This window comes from Drosophila ananassae, chromosome 3L, assembly GCF_017639315.1.
Source record: "Drosophila ananassae strain 14024-0371.13 chromosome 3L, ASM1763931v2, whole genome shotgun sequence".
Taxonomy (NCBI): Eukaryota; Metazoa; Arthropoda; class Insecta; order Diptera; family Drosophilidae; genus Drosophila; species Drosophila ananassae.
Genome location: NC_057929.1, coordinates 12071001 through 12095091, shown reverse-complemented (window position 1 = coordinate 12095091; position 24091 = coordinate 12071001). Strand labels below are relative to the sequence as shown.

The 24091-nt window shown below is 49.1% G+C and overlaps 1 protein-coding gene across 1 annotated transcript in view; it reads right to left on the bottom strand.

Annotated features, from left to right (window-relative positions):
* The window catches only part of LOC6496181 (protein slit), a 36488-nt gene extending 12493 nt beyond the window's left edge, over window positions 1–23995 (bottom strand). Inside the window, 5 exon segments of the mRNA XM_001960348.4 lie at window positions 8–79; window positions 380–451; window positions 517–588; window positions 3539–4460; window positions 23346–23995. Of these exon segments, the coding sequence (XP_001960384.2) occupies window positions 8–79; window positions 380–451; window positions 517–588; window positions 3539–3843 (521 nt within the window). The 5' untranslated portion in view covers window positions 3844–4460; window positions 23346–23995.
* Window positions 23996–24091: the final 96 nt, after the last annotated feature.

The following is a 24091-nucleotide window of genomic DNA, read 5'->3' as shown; positions in this document are numbered from 1 at the left end:
TACTTACAATCGCAAAAGACTCGCTGAACTTGTCACTAAGTTTTCAGGAATTGCCTTTAGTCGATTGTTGTTTAGGCGTCTGAGTGGAATTGGTTTGGTGTTTAATTTGGTTTGGTATGTTTGGTGTGGAGACGGGCATTAATACGCAAAACGAAAGGCAACGACAGCAGAGAGTCAATCAAAAACGGTAAGAATAAGCAATAAAAATCAAAATCAACTAGTCAACAGAGTTCAAAACTAATGTTCGCATCAAGCTAAGTTCAATTATCACGCTAGCTAGGATAATGTATCTAAAGATATTCAAGATCGGTTAGTAGAAAGTGAGTTATGGCATGCAAGCTAGACCTCGGACGTCTCCGGCACTCCGGCCCATACTCACAGTCGCTCCAGAGAGACCAGGTCCTGGAAGGAGTTCCTCTCGATCGTGTGGATCTGGTTGTCCGTCAGTTGGCTGTGGGAGAGTTAAAGGACCGGGTTAGTCTCACCCATCGCCGCGCCCATCTGGGCCATACTTACAGCATCCGAAGCTTGGTCAGCCGCTGGAAGTCCGTCTCGTAGATAACGGTCAAGTTATTGCCCTGCAAATCGCTGTAGGAGCAGATTAACAGAATGAGATTAAAACATTGCATTAATTATGTTGCAAGGCTTGTTTTTAATTGCTTGTAGTACAGAGAGTCTTGAGTACGGGGAACCATCTGCCCGGGGGAGAGGACGGAGGAAAATAAAACCAAACAAAACCACCACCGACGGAAGAGTGGAGATTCCTGCCGCTTGTTTCTGATAAGGAAAATATGATATTTAATCATTGATCCTAGGGAAGCCAGAACCCGTTTCCCAAGCTGCCCACGGACCGGGGAAGACGCAGAGGAATATTTGTTACCTGTGGATGTCATAACAATGAAATGCAACCCAAGAGATACAAAGCCATACTCGGCCGTGTGCACATGCGCAAACAGTAACATCAATCGAAAAACAACAAGTTGGGCCCAGCTGCTTCTTTTCTCTCCTCTTCTTTGGGTCTTCAGTTTTCAGTTTTCAGTTTTGAGTGAGGTTCGGGCTCGGAACAGGTAACAGGTAGGGAGACCTTCGACGACCTGAACGTAAAATATTTTCTGTGCGGCTTAGGCCTTAATGAATCTCGCAACTTGATGCCGAAGATATTGAAGAGGAGGCTGAACTCCACTCACTCGCAGATACATACACACTCGCGTTATTTTAATGAGCTTAATATATTTTTAAGATGTGGGTATCTGAGATGGTTAGATGCGACTGATTACACCAGACCCCAGACTCTGCCCGCTACACGGAGAGAAAATCCATGTAATCTATATGATTTTATCTAATAACCAAATCAGTGTTTCGACTTTCTAACCTCTCTAATGGACTTTCACGGTTGCAAGCCCCATCCTAGAGGGTCCATCCAACTCAGTAGGCTATAGATCTTATGCTATAGATACTTTTGAAAGGGAATCTCTATTTATAACCGACTTTTTTCTCCATGCCATCCAAAGAAGGAAAATGTTATTTAAATGCTTGCTTAATTGCCAACATATTTCAAACGATTCGGGCCGTGGTTTACACAAAAATTTGCCTTCTCTCGTTTTATAATTAGCCATTTAACATCATCAGGTGTGTGTGGCGGCAAGGTGTCCGGTTGAAAGCCTTCCTTGTCGCCGAGTTGCCTAGTTGCAGATGCCTTGGGGTTAGCTCTGTTGGGGCCAGAAAGTGCCTTTCCAACCGACAGCAAACTGAATTAGAGACGAACCACATCAAAGCCTCTGCTGTCTCGAAACCTACAAATTAGTCCACAGGTGCCACGGGAGGACCACACCTCCACCCGCTCCGCTCTGCCACAAATTAAATATGCAAAAATGCTGTCGAGTCAATTGAATCAACTAATGGTGGCTGGGTGGGGGTGTAGGTGGGTGACTGGCTTCGAGCTGGACCACTTTTAAGCCGTTTCCCTTCTAAAGTTTTGTCGCAGAGGCTCTTGTTTTGGTGAACACGGTCTAGGCCTCTACCAATATTGCAGAGTCTTTAAGTTTGACTGAAGAACTTGTCCAAAAGCTGCTGGGAATGATTATAAAAAGATGCTACAAGATGATGTGAGTTGAAAAGGAGAAACCCTTCAGTATTGCACCTTTGAATGCAGCATTCAGAGTCGTCCCATGACATTCATTCAAATTGAAAGAAGCAGCCCCTGTCGGTGAGTGGAATTAATTCCTCAGCTTCTATGAAATACGCGGAACACCTAATTCCCTCAACAGACCCTCCAGCACATCCACGCCTTGGACTTGGTTTCTTTCAGCCGCGACCTAAGCACATCCCAGGACTCCTTGACACATTCCCCGCTTTGAGATCTCTCCCTCTTCAACTGTCACACGAAATCCGTGAAAAATTCATTTGTATTTCATAAAATAAACATAAAGACGCATATTCAGGCACGTTTATGTATATCATATATGACGCTTCAGTTCAGCTAGTTGGGCCTTTCAGTTTCTATCGTAAATGTGAATAATTCTGCAGTTCTGCCACACAAAATACTCAACATTTAAACAAAACAAATACGAAAAGCTCGACACCGCCAGCAGACCAACATGGCCCTGAGCCGACCCGAGCTGCCGTCGAGAGCCAGTTCCAAGCTGCAACCTGCAACTTGGCCGATACTCTAATGGGTTGCTGGTTTCGCTGTTTACGCCGATGCTGCGCCGCTGATATCTGTTATTAATTTATGTAAAAAACTGCAGCCACGGCGGGTTTTTGAGGCCACTGAGGTTGAAGTTGAGAGGTGGTGGGGCGGCCGGTGTCCATTTTGCATACACTTGCTAATTGCCGGCGCGTTAATTTCTGCGGCGACTGGGCTCGCCGAGATACTGAGTGGAGAGCCGAAGCCCCAAGCCCACAATTGCCTTAATGCACTCGACGCGATGTGACATACAAGAGTTATGGCTCTGATCTGCTTAAGTGGTTCCTGCCACGACAATTAATAAAGTTAATGGCTATTTCATCCAAGTCACTGGCCAAAAGAAAAGCCCCAATCCCCGCTGCAGCTCTTCAGGATCTGAAACATACTCTTTTAACTCGAATGGCGTGTTGGTAAAAATAGAGGGGCTCTGGGTCCATATGCCCTATTGTTATCGCCACCACGATATGGACACGACATTATTTACTCCCTCCCCACTGCCTAAGTCAACTAACCCGGGCTCTCCTCCGGCTCGCATATGCTGATGTTTAAATAAACACAAATCGGACCAGTCCGGTGGAGGGAGTCCGGCAATAATAATATTGAATAGAGAGCTCTGTTTCTGCAGCTGAGGGGGTATGGGAAAAGTCCCCCTAGCAATTGGTAATTGGAATTTGTCATGCAGTTGTCCACTCCGCCCATAATCACAATCGATGGATTCCCAGAGAATGGCCAGGAAGTATTAATGGCCTGGGGGTCTTCTGTTGGCTTTATAGATATTGTCCCCCGAATCTCGATAGACAAGCGCTTTAAACTCAATATTGTACAATGAAATGTCATTACTGGAATACTTACAGTCTTTCCACGTCCACTGAAATCTTCCTTGGCACCGAGGTGAGGCCTCTGTGCGAGCAGTCGACGCTCAGTCCTGTGCAGGAGCAGGCCCGCGGGCAGCGGGCCTCCGTGATGACCCCGACTCCGCCGCCGGGAATGTGGATGCCAACCGAACCGAGGCCTCCACTGGACACGGCGCCCCCAAAGCCTCCGGCGTACGGCTCCGCGTACACTTCATCATGCCGCAGGATGAACAGGAGCAGAAGGGCAATCAGGGCTCGGAAGGGGGGTGGCTTCGACGTCGTCGTCCTGGACGGCGCGGCCATTGTGGCACATTTAAGAAGATGAAGCGGCAACGTGCCTAATTGAAAGTGTGGCCCCCGAATGGCTATCCACTTTGTCAACAGAGCGGGGCAAATATTTGGCGAGGAAAGGATTGATGAGGCCTTGGCCCCTCACTATACACGGTTCACTGTTTACGGTTCACTTCACTGAATATCCTCGCAGTGCTGTGGTGGGGGAGTCCGCTCCGCGGAGCTCTCGCTCTTCACTCTTCACTCCGTAGTTTGCCGTAGTCCGTGGCGGAAGCCGCTCTCTCTTCGGCGGCCGTCGCGAACGCGTCTCTTGACCAAACTGTGCGGATAACAGCAGCTGTCGTCTGTGCGAGCCCGGCGACCGAAAGTAGCGAGTGCCTCGAAGCGAATGAGTCCGAGTCCAGCGAGACGTAGGTAGAACCTTTCGGGTGCAGGGTAGGTAGAACACAGAACCCTTGGTGAATTAGCAGGAAATGCACTTTTGCTTTCCTTTGTTCGAGTATCTCCAGACTCAGATACCGGACCAGTGCCAGTCCCAGTGCCAGTGCCGTGCACTTGGCTGTCAGCAGCTAAGCCGAAGGCGAGCCGGCAGCAACTTTATCATCATCACCGGTTTCAGCGGGGCGCATCTGCAACGGGAAGAGAGTGTCGGAAAATCATGAAAAATCATCTATGCATTCGGCAGGCAGCCAGCAGGAAATTGCGTTTAAATTTAAACGGTGCGCCGTGTATTTATTTCACTTAGAACTCTACGGGAGCGTGTATTTTTGTACAGACGGAGGCGAGTGGCAAAAGTTTGGGATGGTGCTACTCGAGGCAGTGGCATGATGTACTGCCCGGTCACAACTGGCCCCTCTTGTTGTTTATTCGAGCAGCTTCAACCCCCGGAAACACCTGTCGGAGTGCCTGGGAGCGGCGAGAACTACCCACCTACAGGGAAGCATAATTATCGGTTCCCTAGGCATCATATGGTGGGAAGAATTTCCCACCCCCAGTAGAGTTATGTAGGATCTATCGAAAGAGGACTCTTGCCATTTGATTCGGATTAATTATCCGCCCAGCTATCCCCCTGGCCCACTTAGAGCAGCATGTTTTAATGACCCTCTGGTGACACCGCCTCTCCTGCAGACTCTCCGGCGCTCTCAAGTGCCATTCTTCATTTACATTCCCGGGCCAGCTCCGAAGACTCGGTCTATATTTGGCCCTGCAACGTCTATATGGCGGTGGCCTGTCATGTTCAGCACTCAATTAGGAAATTGACATGTTGGGGGCCTCTGCCCCCACTCCGCCACATTAATTGTTTAAATTAACATTTGGATAAATGACAGACGCGATTTTCGGTTATTCGATAACCGAGTAATCAGCAATCACCAGTAGATGTGTGCCTCGCTTAACTGGCAATCAACTTAGACTCAATTGGATGTCAAACGCAACTCGAGAGGAGCTTCCCGGCCAGAGGAATGCATATTACACGTATGTGTGTGTGTGTAGGGGGCATGGAGGCCTTTAATCAAAAATTTATCATCCTCCCTCGGAGCTCCCCTCCGGAGGAAGTATTTTTTGAACGGCAGCCAAAGGCATGCCTTTCGCATCACGGAAGTTGCGGGGGAGTGCGTGCCGGAGTCTGTGTCCTCTGCCGAGCGTAATCACTGCATTGTCACCCGGACGAAGGATAGATCCGTCCTTCTTTGATGCCTCCTTGAGCCCTAGGGGACCCGTGGCAGGGCCCGTAGCCGGCTCATATGAAACATAAATCAGTGAAATTCTATACATGCCACTGATTGTCTACTTTTTCGCCCGACTGCCTCCTCCGCCCTGACGCTCCGCCCTGCCCACAGCAACCCTGCAGAACTACAAAAATTCCAAAGAAATTCAATGCATGCCAATAACTCGTTCTTCTTGAGCCCGGGAAGTCGAAGGCGGGGGCCAGCTAGACGGTGGAGGAGAGCTGAGAAGCTGAGGCCAAAACTGGAAACTGGCAGCAGCCATCGGGCCAGTTGCAAATTGAAATGGAAGCGACTGTTCCCGCTGCAATTTGTTCTCAGCTGTGATAGAGGACTGACTCGAGATGGGCTCGAGACTGCGGCCGAAATAGATGGGGCCGGATTAATGAGGCGACCTCTCCACTGAAACAATAGTTCGCAACTTATGGTCTGAGTAGGGGCGTCCTATGAGACTGCCCGCCCGGGGGCCCTTGTGGATTTTCCAATAAATTACGCCTAAGTATGCACTTAATTCAAATAATGCTCCTAGGGACATGAGTGGTGGAGTGCTGGAGTGCTGGAGGGTCGGAGTGCCAGAGCGCTGGAGTGATTTGTTTTTTTGTGGCTTATACGAAAGTGGCCAATACGAAGTGGGCGGTGTTGTGTACAGAACAGGCCCTCCCCGGCCTGTGTACAAATGTGTCAAAATCGTCTCTCTCTCCGAGTCGGAGATAAGCCATATCAGAGTTCTCCCAGGGATTAGGCCGGAGTCGGCTCCGTGGCAGAAGTCAAACACGCCAAGCCGCATATGGAGTTCATGTCGGGGGTCTTAATCAATGGGACGACAAAAAACACACACCCCTGCCACTTGGACGTGGTCGGGATGGATGTGGGGAAACTGTTGACGAAGCAGAAACGGGAAAACAAAGTGCAAACAATCAATACACCAGATGGGGAGGAGATAAAGGCCATCTACAATTCGGTGAGTCGGGTTCAGGAGCCAATAACATATATAGATTTGTAGATGTTTTGTTTCTCTGTCTCCCAGCCCAGAGGCGCCCAGAACCTCAATTAGTGTCCGCTCAAGTATCCTCACAATTATGGTCCCATAAATCGAAAATCGAAATTGATAAAGACCAGGCCCCAACTGTCAGAGTCAAAAAAGGCCTTAAAACGATAATTGTAGGATGTGATTGGCTGGCTGGCATAGGAATCATCTTGGAATCTATCTGGGAATCTATACGTCATAGTTCAAGTTGGGATTGCCCATGCCTTGGCATTTCCGACTCTGCTCTCCCACCCCCACTCCCAGGAGTCGCTCTTCTCCACCGGAAAGAGTTCAGCGAAGGAATCGTGGTCACCGCTCCAAGTCGCGCATTAAAAAATAAATGTATTGACGCAGAAGAAGCATTACAAAGACGGAGCTCTCATTGTCCGTCGGCAGTTGTCCGGCATCCAAGCCGGAAGTGTCGCATGCTTTTACGGATACACCGGCTTAATTATGCGCATAAAATGTAAGAAACACAAAAACAACATCCAGCATGGATTATTTCAGGGAGCACCGAGTGGAGAGCAGAGTCGGGCATGAAATGACAAAACACAAACATTAATTGCTCCACATTCAGCCGCTCCGGAGGCGGGGGCGGGTCTTGGGGAGAGGCATGTATGCTCTGGGGACTGACTGGCTGCCGTCGTCCCCCAGGAGCTGGCTTGAAAAGAAAGCCAGAAGGGTAGCGGCATCTGCACTGAGAGAAGGCCCAGGTCAGGCTGAGCTGCTTCGGAGGGAGTGCTTCTCATGGATGAGGTCTTAGCATCACGAGATTCAATGCCTTTTTTACTGTGTAATCAATGCGACTCCCAGCTCCTCTCGGAGAATAGGCTTATAATTTATTAATCTATGCATGGAACCCAGCAAATACTTGTACTCGGCTCTTAATTCCCCCGCCGCCGACTTTCCCCACTTTCGAGTGGAGAAAAAGGTGTCGGCCTATCCGTTTTCCAGACAGTCCGTCAGCCCGGGCGGAGTCCGGGCCGGGCTGGGTAGCCCCAATATATACACGGACCACTACATGTCACTTTAATCTCTTGGAAGTGTCACTTCTGCAGCTCTCCAAGTGTTGCTGCTGTTGTTGATGTTGATTTTGATGTTGCTGCTGCTGCTGTTGCTGTGTTGGGGACTGGGACTGGGACTGGGTCTGGGCCTGGGCGTTGTAAACAAAGTGCTCTTATAGTGGAATTTGAATTTTCATTTTGATAAGCAACAAGAAGGCATAATCACACATCAAATCGCATGTCCCAGAGTGGGAGTGCTGCCGGCCCGAACAAACCGTATGGTAATGAAGTGTAGCAGCTGTTTGTGAGCCGGAATTTGAATAAAGTGGGGCGGGCGGGATCGGGATCGGGATGGCCCGTCTCTGATTTACATTCGCTGCAGAGATCCGGGGGCCAGGCCGGGCCGACTGCTTCAACAATCAAATTCAATTTGTGCCCCGAATTCACTTTCCTCTTGCCTTTTCAGGGACAAGTGACGATGACTATCAAGTGTAAGTCCCGGCCTCCATAAATTTTCCCACCTCTGCCTCCGCAAGTGCTATGCTCCGCTCTATTTGATCAGTGTCGACCTGTGTCGGGCTTCAATGCAATATTTTCGTGTTTTTATTACATTGGCGCCTCGCCAGCCCTATTCATCTCGAATTTATCATTATCTCGACACCGCGTGGGCGCATTATCTTGCGATGAGCAAACACAAAGCTCGGCATTATTTAATCTGCGGCCGTGCTTGGGGCTCTGCTAGAGTCTCGGATCTAAACCTAAACTCGTTTCCGAGGCTAACAAATGATAAACAGCATCGCCCAGGGCCCAGGGGGCGCACAAACAGCATCATTTCCATGTAAGTTGTAAAATGTTTCACAAAATCATAAAATCCAGAGCCGAGAATCCAAAGCATGTGCTAGTTCCACCCAGGCGGCCTCCGCCCCTCGCCCGAGTCCCAGGTGCGGAGCGTTCCAAGTCGGGTTTTCGTGCCGGCTTTGTTTTCTGCATTTTAGGGTCAGGTAGATCTCCTGAAAGCCTCGCATTGTTTTTGGCACGGGAGAGCAGTGAAATGTGCTGCAGCATGCGCATGCTACATGCTGCATGCGGCATCCCCGGGATTAGGACAGGTATGCGTTCCAGCAGCGAGGAGTGCAGGAGGGAAGAACGTCGCTCTGACGCACTAAGCCAAAAAAAGGACTGCCGCTTGCCTGCCACATCCTTCTGGCAATCAAGAAAGGGAGGATTTCACCATCATTGCATCACGTCTATTGTACAGTTCTGATGGAAAAAGTTCAGTTATGTCCTCCATCCAGCCTGGGAGTAGTACCAGTTTGAAGCCCACCTATCGGGGGGCAACAAATTACACCAAATTGGTGTCTCCAGCGATCGAAAAATATGTATTTTTAAAGGCCTAGGCCCTCTCAAACAACAAAAGGTCGAGGGAAAATATTAAATGGAAATTAAGGACTGTCCCCTGTATCCTGTGTCTCCCTCCTCCCTCCCCTCATCGACCGCTGACGCAGGGAGTCGGATCGAATTTCACGACTGTGAGTGTGCGTGAGTATCTGCCAGAACGCCTCACTGCCTCTGCCTCTGTATCTGTATCTGGCGCTCGTTACTGCCAGCGTGTCGATGACAGATTTTGTCTGTCGGAGCGTTATTTCGTTTTCGTTTCGTTAAAAGTCATTTTTACTCATTTATTGCCGCCGACGCACCGCGCTGAGAGTGGGTCAGTGTGTATGTGCGTGTATATCCTTACAAGTACTTCGAAAACCTGCAGGCGGGCGCGGGCTTGGGCTTGGGCATGGGCATGGGCATCCGTGGTATTGATTCCACTTCCACATCGCCACAGCGGGGACCCTCCAGTCACTCAACTGACATGACTCAATAACAGGCCACTTCTGCCTCTCCGCCTCCTCCTATGCTCGGCTCGTCTTCCTCGTGGCCCCCACCTCATTTATTTCTGTATACTTATTAAATATTTAAAAGCTTTGGCCTTTGTTCCTGCAACTGTCAGTCCGGGCAAATACTTAATAATTTCATTTCGTCTCTCCCAGGCACTCCGCAGGCCGCCTGTCCTTCCCGCTTAATCGCCAGGTATTTTTTAAAAAACTGCACGCACAGTCGGCGACTTTAAAATTATGGCTTGTCGCATTCAGAATTAAAACAAATTACACGTTGGGTCTTTCCCTGACTCATGAGTAAGTCGGGAGGACGTGGAGCACTTGCGACTGCCAGGACTATGAATAGCCATTAGTCAATAGTTTTCCTTCTCCTGCTTCGAACACTGCGGAGAAGCCCCAACTCTTAATCAATGCTATCGTGTGTGACCCCATATGGAAATCTTGTACTCTACAGGGCCTTCCAGCAATGGCATTAAATCGATGCGATATTTTGTGCACAGTTTTTGAACCATTTTGATAGGGAATTGATCAAGAAATCTTTCAAGGTACTCCTCTCCGCCGATATATGGACTTCGCAAGATCCCATATATTAGAATCCTGGATTTTGCAAGGGGCTCCCCCACTGAATTTGGAAAAATATAGATCCAAAAATCTGTGTCAGGGTTTTAATGCAGATTGTTACGGAATCGATCTAGAAATCTTTTAAGATATTCCTCTCAAGAATCCAATAAGAATTGGCCGAGATATGGATATCGTTTCGGGGAAAATGCGGATAACCTGTATTAAAAAAGGGTCATTCTCTTAAAAATAGAAAATTAAAGGGAAAACGGGGTTTGCGTAATGCGGATTCCGTGGAATGTTTAAAAAAAGGAACCTAGCTCTAGGGCTGGTGGGGCCTAAACTTTGCAGGCTGCGGAATGCGGGTTAAAGTTGAAAGGTGATTGGAGCGGCAGTAGCGACAACAGGCCTACAGTGGCACTTAATGAGCGGCGACTGGACTGCCCTGGCTGGCGTTCGCAGTGGAGTTGCAGAACCACTGCAGTGGCCCGCATGCCGGACGAAAGCAGAGTCTGGGCGACGCCCAGGGACCCGGCGAGGAGCGGAGACAATCAAGCTGGAGTTATGTGCGATGGCCATGCAATTGGCGAGGCAGAGTCGCCATCACACGAGCACTAGCATCTGCAGGGCCTGCAGAGCCTATCTTACGGTGCGGACCTTGTGGCTGGAATGCCAGTTGAGTTTGCTTCTCGTTCCATTTTTTCGTTGAGATTCTGCTGCTCGTTGTTTAGCTCTGCCGTAATTTGACATGATTTGTTTAAGCTGCTACACGGACACAGATGCGAAAGCTATTCAGATACAGATACAGATACAGATGCACGGCACTTGGAGTCATTATGCGCCCATTAGGGCAGCTAGGCCCTCGGGAATAAGTGAAGTGCCACTCGAAGATGCGAGGAGCGTTGAACTTTTAAACTCTTACAAAACGGCACTTGGTCCCAGGCACAGAGGCGCAGATAATAGGTGGATTATAGGTGGGTTCTGACCAGGTTTCATTAGGAAACCCCCGTGCCATGCATAATACCATCATCGCCCAAGTCCCTGATCCCGAATTTGTCGCAGTGCATCCGCTGACTCTGTGACAAATGGCCTCCGCCATGTAATCGCATTAAACGACCTAACCCCCGCCCGGGAGAAACCTTTCTTTTCCATCGAATGGCCTCCGTTGCATATGTTGCGCTCATTAAATTGGTATTTATAATAGCCACGCCCCGCGATTAGTGTCCGACCAGGGGCGTTACGTACATCTAGCTAGGCTAGTCCGGACGGACATTGCACGGATGATAATGATGGCAATCACCATAATTTTTCGGCGGCACAAAAAGCGCAAGCCGGGGGATGGATGGCCAGAGATTGGCTGCAATTGACAATCGACAGCGTCTGGCCGAATTGCGGAATTAATTAAATTTTAGCAAAACTTTTGAGCGGCACTGTGTTTGAAAAATCAGTGGATCGATGGAGCTGGTGCTGTTACGCCAGTGCGTTGATTGCCGCTCTGTGGTTTCTGCGGTCGGTGGACCTGCCGGGGCGGCAGCGAAGGGGCGGCATCTCGGCACAACCGATGAAACCCAATCCAAGTCGCCGCTCCACGTTTTAACATTTCTCGTACATGCAAGTGACAAGGCAATATCCGTCACGCAAACAACGGCCGCAGCCGCAGCACGGCAACAGCAGCAGCAGCAACACCCCGTCCTGCCCAGCAACCATGGTAGCTGGAGCCACAACAGGGCACAGTGGTAGCCATCGGGTGGCATTAAGGGATATATGCTAAAGGGTTTCCTTTGAAGATGACAAGAACCTAACCTACTGAAAGACTACTATATTATTATACTATATCTATTCTAGATCTGCTCTAGAGATCTAAGACACAGATACTACATGTAATATATCACTATAGATATAAGAAAATATATCTTTTTCCTTTCTTCTAAGGATTCTAAGGATGTCATTAAGAATACTATCTCCTTGATCTCCAGTCTATTGTATCTGTTACCACCTTTTCTTTTTGATACAGACTTACTAAACTAAAGGGTAGAGGGTTTCTTCTGAAGATAATAAGAAGTATACTCTTGAAAGACTATAGTATCTATCTATAGTATCTATTTTATCTATAACATTCTATTGTATCTGTTGCAATCTGTTAGTTACAGATAATATATGTGGTCTATCTCACTAAACTATATTGGACAGTTGGCACCCCTGAATGGGGATTATCCGGAGTGTCATAAACCCCGCCGCATAATAAAACAAAGTATCTGAAGGCGGTTGCCCAAAACGAGATACAACAAGTATCTGCGCCATCTGGCCAGATGCCAAGCTGGTGTTTGGTAATTTTCCCGTTCGGCCGAGGGAACATATAAGATTCATATGTAAATGTGATGCGAGTGACCGGCTATCGAGCCCCAAATAATTGCCCATTAAAGAGGCAATCGTGGCCACTGTCTTTGCGCTGGAGTGGGTCCTGGGTGTTGTCCACTGCCTGGACTACGGGCTCTGGGCCTGGCTATGGCTATGGGTATGGCTCTGGCTTTGCAAAAAATTATTATTCATCGCTTGTACGACGAGGACGGCGCTGCCTCGGTCGCTGCTGCTGTCGCAGTCGCAGTCGGCGCACGAGTTAATTACGGTCCATTAGACTGCACAAGGGGTGTTTATTACCACATCAGTGGGCGCCGCCGCCAACGCCATCAGCCAACAGCCAACAGCTAACAGCCATGCAGCGCCATCGCCGTAAGGACCCGCTGTGGTGCGAGGGGAGACGGCCATCCGAGCAACCTAGAAATTGTTGAGCGCTTCAAATCGCTGGACATGAAATCAGTTAGAAAATCAGCTTTGACATGGAAATTCCCCCAGAGCGCACACCACGCTACACGTCACTCCGTGTCCTGCCATGTCCTGCAGGATCCTGGCCCGGGCGAACATATTTAATTTATTTATAATAGGCCGCCTATGAGGAGGCAGTGCGATTCGAGTCCTACTGTCTTTGGAGTTCTTTATTCCGACTATTTTCGGAGAGTCCTTCGGACGTGTCCTTAAATAAGTAAACATCCCGACTTTGTTTTCCTGCGCTTTTAATTAGGACGCAGGCGCCGAGCAGCAGCACGGCGGACGGAAGTCGGACAAAGGTTAGTTCAGCAATCAGAGTTCACATTGTCCGCCCTCGTCCTGTCCCCCTCTGCCGCTGGTGTCTCTCACTCGCTCCTGGCCCTGGCGACAAAATTTATTAAAATATTACGCAAGGTTGGGCAGTCAGTCATGGGTTCCCTCCGATTGTTGTTGCCTCCCAGCAGTCCTCCGCTGCTCCTCCAGCCTGCAACCTGGCGGAGATGGGCGGCAAGTGGGTGGCACTGGGTGGCAGTGGATGGCAGTGGGCGGCAGAGGTGGAAAAATATTTTCAACAAATTTAGAAGAGCGGAAATTGCAAAGCATTCAAAGCGAGTTGCGAGTTCTGAGTCGCACAAGTCGAGTTATTTGTGTAAGGAAACTTTTGCCTTCTAACTGAATGCGAACGGGGGTGGTTGGGCGGCCAGCCGTGCTGGGATTGGGGGTGTGCCGATTGGGGGTCCACCCAGTTCGGCCAAGTTGGTCTTCGCAGTGCAACGTCGACACAAAAAATGTAAAGTTCGCGTTGTTTACACAACAAAGGGCGACCGGAGGCAGGCGGCAGGGCGGGCCTGTCAATTCTGCATTGGAATTCAACAACATTTCGTACTCCGGTCAGATCAAAAAAGGACTAAGGGGGGCAGCACACATAAATTGAAGTTTTATTGTAGCTGCTGCCGGGCCATAAACAAAGTAATTAAATGCAAAAGCCTGTCGGAGAGCCAGCCAGACAAAAACAAGCTGAAAAACGCCATTAAGCAGTGCAAGAAATGGTTCTGCTGAGTCCCCAACCCGTCTATTTACTTCCCTGGATGGAAGACGTGCGAAAAATTAGCGAAACTTTCGATCGGAAGAAAAATAATCAAGGGAGTTCGATTGAAAATAGAATCAAAGAATGACTCGAAGACCCTATCTCGGGGCGTATCTCTCGACAGGGAACTTCCAATCCATCAAATGTCAGTAAATGGGTTACTTTCCGAACCGATCTAGGTCGTCGACACCTCGGTCTTATCTTCCTTATCTCGAAAACAGCCAAATTAGTGTTCTTTCCGATTATAATTCCATAAGAGAGTTTCTTCACTCCCTCCCAGGATAGTATAGGCTCCATTCTCTTCTCCTTAGCGTTTATTATGGGACTTGTTAGACAGCCATGATTGTTTAACTCGTCCTGCTGATTGAGTTCCCGTTGAAGGCTCTTGCAGTTGCAACACGAGGCACCATGCAACACGAGGCAGCAAATGAGTATAACGAAATCAACTTCCCGGAATGATTTAAATGGAAAGTGTACATTTTAACACGCGGCCTGGGCCTCCTCCTGTTACTTTTGGATCTGCCCCGGCCTGCCTCCTCGTGTGACTTCTGCAGGGGCTCTTCCTCCCCGCTCCAGAGTCTTCCAGGGGCGAAGACACTGCCGCAAATGAAGCAATTGCACATACCACCAGCCAACGAGCATAAAATACTCGTGACGAACGGGGCTGGGCTATAAGCGAATAGGGAATGCTCTTTCCTGAGTTAGTGGCAAGTGAACTCATTATCCTTCCTCCCATCAGCCTCCTTCGGATCAGCCTTTGGAAGAATCTTAAATAAATAGGGAGAAGAGTAGTTCCTCTGGAGGAGTAGTGCCGGATCACTCGGGGAGGATGACGATGATGGCGTCAGCAATCAGAACGGAGCAGCAGGGCTTTGCCAATGCCGGTGCCCCTGCCCCTGGCACTGCCACAGCCACAGCCGGTGCAAGGCGACGCCAGTGCAGCAACAACTACCACACATTTGGAAGGAGCAACAACAAAACATAAATTCCAATGAAATAAGTTGATTTATGCTTCTGCGCGCGCCGTGAGCTGACAGACCTACAACCCGGCCCTGCCCCTGCCCCAGCCCCAGCCCCAATCCCCAGCACCACCACCACCACCACTGCCAACTTGCCACCTCCGTCCGGCGGAGGGGTAGAGCCAGAACGACCATCATCTGGTCTTGGGCCTTGGGTGTAGGGGGTCGGGCACCAGCAGCTCATATGCCATATTTTTCATATACACGGCGATATATACTATCTTGAGGAACATTTCTCTTGCGCTGCTGCCACAGCCTCGCCCCTTCTGCCCGCTGACTGACGTGCGGCATGCAAGAGTCGAAAATAGCTTAAAAAATAGAAAATGAATTCCCTCGCCGGCAGGGCAGAGCTGCGCGGCAAGGTGGCGGGGCGTGGCACTTGGCGTTGATTGAATTATATTTGTGCACCGGATAGCATAAAACCGAATGTGCCCGCCCGACTCCCTAGCGCTTTTAGGTTCTAGTGCCGCTGGAGAAATGTTCAGGCCCTAACCAGTTTAGGCCTTCTTAACAGGAGGCATCTTAGCAGTTTTTTAAATCAAAGCACCAGGCATGTGTTTCAGATGTCGTGGCTCCCCAGCCTCTGCCACATTTTCATTTCAGTTTTATGAGCTCCCAGCCCAAAATATAAACAAGAACGGCCAGCCAGCCTACAAGTGTAAATCATGACATTTTAAGCCTTTTAATTGTTTGTGTTTCGTCATCAAATGGCCATATCCCGTCCGCAGACCCGCCGGAGCAGAGCGCTCTGATTAACTCATCGTCCGGGGTCTGATTAAAAATCGATGCAGCCTCCGAAAGCCATTCCCAGCGCCCCTCTGGGGAACTGGAACACGAGTCCAGATGGCGCCGCTAAGAGCCAGGCTAGTTCGGAGAGGCCAGGGGTCATGTAATGCATTTTCTTCATTAGGCAGCCCGGCCTTTGATGTTCCTCCCAATCTAACATGTACGGGCATCATATTCTGCCCTTACTCCGCCCCAGAGGCGCGCTATTCGTTTCGATTTCAAGTGATTTGCATTTCGGTTCCGCGGAGAATCTTGCTTGAATTTCAACGGAGTTCGGACGACTTTATTAATGGACAGTGTTTTCGGGGCAATACTTTGCTGGACGCACGGTTGGCTGGCCGGGGAAAGAGAAAGGGAAAGGGAAAGTAACGAGGAACAGCCACCGGCAGGTGTTCTTCTCCCTCCAGTCTCCAGCCTTGTCGCCCGGTGAGCGATAAGATAGGATGTGCCGGGGAGGGGGAGAACATACCACGCAGCAGATTGCGGAGGCATGCGGCTTGTAAGTAGCTCGCCTTTGTCTTGCCCCAACGCTGGTTGGAGTTACTGGGGATCGTTGGACTCCGAGGTGGAGTGGGCATTGTTGTTTCTCGGAAATGTTCTCCCAGGGAATTGTATCGGCCTGCGCTTGTTGTGAGACTCGGGGCAGGGTTTCCCCAACGAATGAGATGAGTTTGTGTGATGTAAGCAGGAACATCAGGACTATCTGAGCCCCGAATCTCCGAGCGGGCTTTGTGCGAAAAAACGGAAATTAACTTCCAAGATCTAAGATGAGTTATTGATTTTGTCCTTTTCAGAGTAAGATGTCATGTATTCTGTTTAAAAAATGTTAATGTTTTTAATCAGACTGCTTCAAAAGATCGGGAAGGGGATTTGATGAAAAGCCAACACCCATTTCAAATCAAATCGAATGACAACAATGGCAAGGACTCCGCCTGGATGCTTTAATTTTAGAGCCATTAACAGCTGCATTTGAGCCGTCTAGCATATGCCGCGGGTGGCAGGGGCGGGGTGGCAACTACATCATTTCAACATTTGCGGATATGCATTAAACAAGAAGTGTCGCGGCCGTGGGACAGGGGCGACAACTCTCGGAAACAATGCCATTAGATATATCGCGCCGAGCAACGCCCATTTTTGCACATTTTTGGCCGCCAGCCCTCACCCACTCGCACTCTCGCACACTCGTTCATCCTGGCACACACAGTCAAAGGATGCACACCCTCACCCGGGGACTCGTTCAACCCCTAACCGTGGCGTCAACATCTTACCCCCAAATACGTTTTTTTGGGCTTACTTTTAGTGCTCATTCCGGGCGCTCTCCGGCGGCGCAGCAAAAATTAAAAGCATTAAAAAGGCCCAAGGAGCGGGGCTTGGGACGCACATAGATTGGATGAGGTGGGCAGGCCTCGGGATGGGACGATGGAAGATCCTGGAAGGGGGCATTCACCACGCCGGCGGTTGAGGTGTTGCAATTGCGAAACCTTTCGCCGGGACTGGGGGCGGAAAGCGGGAGACCACAAAGGGGCTATAAATGACTGCGTGGCAGGAAATGAATATTGAAATGGTGATGTAGTAGGTGGCATTGAGACGGTAGCACGTCCGTTCCTCCAAAAATTAATAGGGATTTAAGGAAGGTAAATATTTGTAAAGGAAAGTCACACAAAGTAGTAAAATTAGATAATTAATAACAGATCGAATGGAAAGTCCCCTCACCAGCCCACCACTCATCCGCTCCCAGGATATTCGCTAGTCCTGCGACCCGCAAACAAATCGTTGGGAATTTTTATGAGTTTCTGTCTCCCCTATACTTGCCACAATCCACACACGTCGAAGTTGTTTGCACGGCGATAGGCAGCAAACAGATTGTTCCACCCGAGGCCGAGGGCTGGACGGGGTGGCTTTCACCGACTCCAGATTGGTGGTGGTTCGCGGTGCGATTCCCTTCTTTCTATTTAACCTATTTAACTGGCTTTAATTTAATTTGAACTGAAAACTCTCGAAAGTGATCTGCGCCAAGGCTGGCAAGGGGAGGGAACTCTCAGTCCGGGTGCCCTTAACCCGACCACGCCCGGCGAGACAATGGCAGTCCCGATCCCGAACCATAATTGCAAGGCGGAGCGGAAACCATTTCACTTACTCTGTTTAATTTGCCCACGGCCACGGGCCGAGGCTGTTTGCTTTCCATACCTCGATTGCACCGGAGAACCGAATCGCATTGGATTCGATTGGACGGGTCCCAGGGGCGGGGAGGAAAGGGTCTTTTTAGGAAAAAACCTTATCGGACATCAAACAGAGAGTGGCAGATAAGCACCAGCTTTCCACCGCTTGGATCGGCTCCACTAAAGCGTGCAACATAAACATGATACGGGGATTCCTAGAGACCAGAGGCGTACGCCGTAGTTTACTCGAAAGTTAGGCCAGTCCATCGTAGTATCTTCCAATTAATTACCTCTAAGAACTATATTGCTCTTTAATGCTCCAAAAAAGTGAGCTAGATCGGGGGGTTACCAATTTGGATCAATCCAACAGACCCATCAGTGCTCCACCCGACCGTGGGAAGGGGGACCAGAAACCGATTTATGGGCCACGTTTCCGGTGTTTGTATTTCGGGAGGAGGTTGTTTAAGCTATCCATGTCGGAGAGACTGGGAAAATGATCGACAGAGCTTGTAACCCCAAAAATATCCGATAAGGGAGCTGATAAGGCTGCCCCCGAGGGATTGCATTTCCAGCTAATGGCAATCGATCGAAGTGCCAGGGACTGCGTTTCAAAGGATGCCCCTGGCTGTCCCTCGGGACTAATTACTAGGAATGCCCAGAAACCCCCCAAGAACGATTCAAATAAGCAAAAATTGTCATAGCTCTGAATAAGTTTCAATTCCGGCTTCAGGAACTCATTTAAAGTCCGCAATTCAAACAATTTGTATCCGATTCAATGAAATCGAAGCCAGATACGCCACAAAATATGCCACAAAGGAGCGGAGAACCCAATTCGATGGCACCCACCCCTATAAGAATCAATTAAAGTCCATTATCGGGGCTGCCCAGTGCTAAGCCCACCGATGCTTTTAATTTGTTTGAAAAACTTCCCCGATTCTCAGAACTTTCACTATCCACAAAAACGAAAGAAAACCCTGGAACGAATGGTCTTAGCCTTCTGATTCAACCAAAGAAAGGCCTAAGTCCGTAATTGTGTAAATAAACAACTATTAGCCACACCAAAATGCGACATAATTGTCCGGTAATCCTAACTAATGGTCCGGCAAGACCAAAAAATTGAAAACTTGGGGCCATAAATAAGGGGCACCGATATGCAGATCAGCTGCCCAGAGACAGTCCCCGAGCCCCGAGGCCGGAACCGACCACCAGGTGTCACTGTCCCACGGTTTTCCATTATCAGGCCATTGTGTGCAGAGCCAAGCCGCTTCCCCGACAACCGAAATCAAATCATCCACATAAAAATATATAAATATACATATTACGGCCCTCCGAGGGCGACCGAACCGAACCTTTGCATGTAAATGCAAACTAGCCCATAAAATTTAAAATATATAATTAAACGATGCGACACATTTCGGGGAACGAGCCATGAGAAGATTGGCTCGGACTTTCCTCACTTTCCACGTGGGACTAGCTTAAATATTTGGCCAGAACACGAAACCAGAGGAGCAGAACCAGTCGCAGACCCCAACAAGGGTCGGGGCCACAACAGACGGTTTCTTTTATTGGTTTGTTTGAGAGATTGTGTGTAGGTTTCAAATGATGAGCAGGAGGCAACTACGGCGACAATGTGACAACCACAATGACAGTCCACGGGGGGTGAGCCCGGAGAGAAAAGTCTGCCGAGAGCTTTCACATCGAAGCCCAGACACCCTTTGGAGTTGGAGCAGGAGTTTCATTCACCGAAAGCATGGTTCATTACTCTCGAAAGAAGTACTCTCGGCATTACCGTTGGAACACTATATTTTCATTCATAGATGTTGAGATTTGGAAACTTCCATTTAAATAAGAAAACTTTAAGGGGATAATATTAGTGTCCTAAAGTCAGTTCCGCTATCGACCGTTCTCTGAAACTCTTTCTGGAATAGAAACAGTGGCCAGAGGAAGCAATTGGATTTTTGGGATGCCGCTTTTATGGGCAGGGTATTATGTATAATGAGGAGTCGACGCAGATTTTATTGCAGCATCACGTCGACGTCAGTGCTGTCTCCACCGGATGCCTGCAATATATCAAATAGAAGTCGGCTCTCCATCTGACCACTGCATTCCGACCGCTCCGAGCTTCAGCTCCCTCCCCCGACAGAGTTGTATGGGCTCGCTTTTAATAAATCCGTCCCGAGGGCCCGTCGACAGAAGGCAGTCACCTACACATGGGAGGAACAACAAATAACAAACTATAACAATAGGGACACTCTCGGAGCAGTCCAATTGCCATGTCTGAGTGACTGTCCACTGGCCGTCTCCCATCATTTGTGTGCAGCGGAGCATAGAAATTCCAGGTCCGTCCCGCACCCATCCCACCATGATGCTCGGCGTTAATTATGGGAAGACTTCTTCTCGTTGCATGAGTGATTGGGAAGAACTGTTGTCGGGCCTAATGATAAGCATGAAATCGGGGGGGCTTGCGAGCTCCAAAATATGCTCAGACCTTGGGAGGGAGAATTGGGAGGGAGAGGCCATTATAAAATTTTTACTAATCGCCCATAATCAAATATCATTTAAGGTCTTATTCTTGATTCAGTTTCAGATCGCATTTGCTATGCTGGTAGGCTGAAATTCTGGGAATAAGGTATCGGGTATGGAGGGAATGCGGTGTCAAGTGTTAACGATTTGGCAGTGGCTGGATACATCGACTGGGCCTTGCCCCTAAGCGGGTTCTGCCAACAGCGATGACTGGAAGTGTTGTCAGCTTCTTGCTCTGAGGATGGAATGCTCTTCAAGAAGATAATACTACAGGCCAGAGTACAGTTCCAATAGCAGGCGGAAGAAGGGTTTCGGAGACACCAGACTGGAGTCCCGAGGACTGCAATATCACGCGCGCATCACTAGGAGTCGCCGCGAACTGTCCCCACTTACAGGTTTTCAACCTTTTCTTTCCGACATGGCCAGAGCCTGTGCACAAATCCAGCTTTAGCTCGAGAGTCTGTCGAGCGGGAACTGGGGGCAGGAACGAAGCCGGGGCCCGGGGTCTAGCCTCTGACACCGACCGACACTCCAGCCAAATGCGAGTGGAGCGGTGCCTACATTGTAACTTGTTGTAGCACCAACGAAAGCAACAACAGGGCCTGCACCACGTACACTCTTAGTATAAATTCTCGCCTTTCATTTTGGCGAGTAGTCACGATTTATGCGAAATCATTATAAGCAAGTATTTCTCTCCCATTTTACGACGTTTTGTCTGCGGAAAGAAGATACATACACTGCTCCTACCCGCCGGAGCCACTCGTATATAGAGTGTACACTATAATTGCAGTCGAGTCAATTAAATACATAGATTGCAGCATGTCGATAAGGCATTAACCCTGCCCCTCCGATCGGCTGCCCGCCTGCTTATCTTCGCCCGTCCCCCCTGCGACTCAATCTTATTAGTTGTGACTCGGGCTTTTTGCCCAGTCTCTTCTTGGCTATCTTTTTTGGCCTTAACAAAATGGCAGGTCATTTCACTTGGCAGGCCCAAAACGGCGGGGAGCGAGGGCCAGGTGGGGGCTGGGAGCCAGCCAGCGGGCCTTCTCTTTCTTCGCTCTGGACGGCCACTTTGGGGCCCGACTTTGACGATCTCTTCGGAAGATTTCCAGACAAAAGTACCAGTTTATGAAACACTCAGTTCCGATTACTGGCCTGTAATTGATTAATTGTCGGATCGCTCAGTATATCTTGCTCATCAGACATTTCAGCAGGTCTCCAGTAGCACCTCCGAGCGATTCAATCTAATGTGGCCACTGCCGGCCAGTTCCCTCCTAGGCTTTCACCACGCACGGCTTACCCCAATGCCCCGAAAATCCAAACAAAAACAAAGCACTGGGCTCTCGGTGGGGGACGAGGCGTGGCCACCGAAGTGTATAATCAACACTTTTATGTGATCCCAAATCCAATTCACAACTAATTACCAGAGCATCGCTGGCCATTGGAATCGGAATTGGAAATCGGCTGTTGGAAATCGGAAGGGTTTGGGAATGTAATTTAGATGGCCGATGGCATCGGGGGGATGTCTTCGAATTAACGGTGACACCGACATGTATATTATACAGATCTGGGCTCTGTGCTTTCCGAGCCAGTCGGTCAGTAGTAGTAATCTGAGTCGGGGGAAGTCTGGACTTGAAGCCTAATCAATAGAGCGTCGGAGCGATAAGAAAGTGGTTCGCTTTTCAAGATTGAAGTGAGGAGGGGGTACTATTATCCGTACTAACTATTGTCCGTATTCAGGACACTATTGCATAGTAATATAACAGAGTCTTGGAGGATATCGTGAAGTCGTTGCCCTTCCCCACTGCCACGTTTATGGGCACTTGTCTTGTACTTCACTCGAGGTGGGGGCTCCGCAATTGAGGTCTTCCGAGAGTCCTTTAGAGTAAGCGATTAGTGGCGGCGGAAGGCAATGGAAATTTGTCACTTGGAAAAACAAAAACAAAACGATTTCCATTTGCTCGGCAATGAACAAGACATACGACAGCCGTAAGTGGACCGCTCCCCGCCTCCCGGTGGCAGATCTCTCAAATGTCCCTCAAATGTATTGGAAGTAACAGCCAAATCAACAAAACAATCGTCTTGGATGGGAGCCCACACACTCGCAATGATTGTTATTAGTGCGTTGCTGTAGAGTATATCTAATTTGCCATTGATGTGTGCATTAGGTCTGTTCTGGGCGGCGTAGGAATTGTCGTAAAACATTAGTGTCCCCCGAGATTAGAGCGAGGCGGCCGGGGGAGATAGGAGGCGGCGGGTCGGCACAGGAAAAGGCTGTCTCATCGCCCCTTTATTCGATATTGGGAAATATTTATGGCGAGCTTGTGTACGTCGATGCAGGACGAGAAACTGGCAGCGAGAGAGAGAGAGCGGGGAAGGAAGGATACAGGCTACAAACTACGCAATTCGTACGAAAGCCGAATGAAAAGATACACAAACAGAACAAACAGGACGAGAAATCAAAAGGACCACATGACATTCAAAGAGCTCATACCCTAGACCGTGCTTTGGAGTCCAATTGGTCCGGAATCGGATATTTTTTCCTTGGCTCCGGAGTTCATGTGTCCATATACCCTTGCATACCCTATGCGGGAGAAGCAGGAGAAAGGACGAAAACCAAATTATTCGGCTGGGCCTGAGAGAGACGGCCTGAGCGCGGGGGGTTGGCGTTACGTTGGCGTCCCACCCAGGACAGGACGTAATGAAATCCTTTGTGAGCGTGTGCGTTTTGTTTGTCAACTTTGCGAGGCGGGATATAAAAATGCTAATACAAAACACTACAGCAAATTGTGGCAAAATAAGTTGTGAGTAGATGCTTGTGCGAGGGCTTTGGCACCCACCAGCCACCAGCCCACTGCCACAAGCCCGGAGCAAGTAACTACATACACGAGTCGGGGCGAAGGACACTCACTTACCGTTTTCGTCCAGCAAACACACAGCTAATCCAAATCGAGGCCTCTAACTCGGGCAGCGGGCAGGACAAACAAAGAACACTGGACACACACAACACTACACTTGCAGCAAAATGCGTACGAGAGGGGGGCTGGGAGGAGAACTTGGAGCCGCAACTTAAATTTGATTCGTATTGCGCTTTTATATTTCAATTCGTTTCGATTTGCGCAGACAACGAAATTCAGGAATTTCAAGTGGAAATCTTGTTTGAGCACTTTTCGACCTGGGGCGCAACGGCGATGGCGGCGGTACAACTTCGGCTTTAACTTCGGTGTCGCGGCATTAAGTGCCTCAGATGCGTGGCTTCGAAAACATTGCAACTTTCCGACGAAAGATACGCGTTGATAGTTCGTTATTTAAATTAGTCCTTTGGATTTTCTTCACTTATAATTTGTTTTTTTTGTTGGTGCTGAAAATTTAATTCACCGACGACGATTCCTCTCCGAAATCCGGAAATCGAAAACTCCGCGGCGTCCGCTCTATCCAAAAACTTCGTTTCGCCGTTAAGCGGGTTTGCGTCTGCTCTACTGCGAGATACAAATACGAATCCGACAGATACACGAATTTTGAATTTTTGAGATTCGGGCCCACTCGGCTGCAGGATTAGTGTGCCCAGCACTACGTAACAAGCTTAACCAATACATGTCTCGTCGATTTTCAACACAGAAACGACGCTTTCCCCCGAATTAAAAAAAAAATTAAGAGTAAA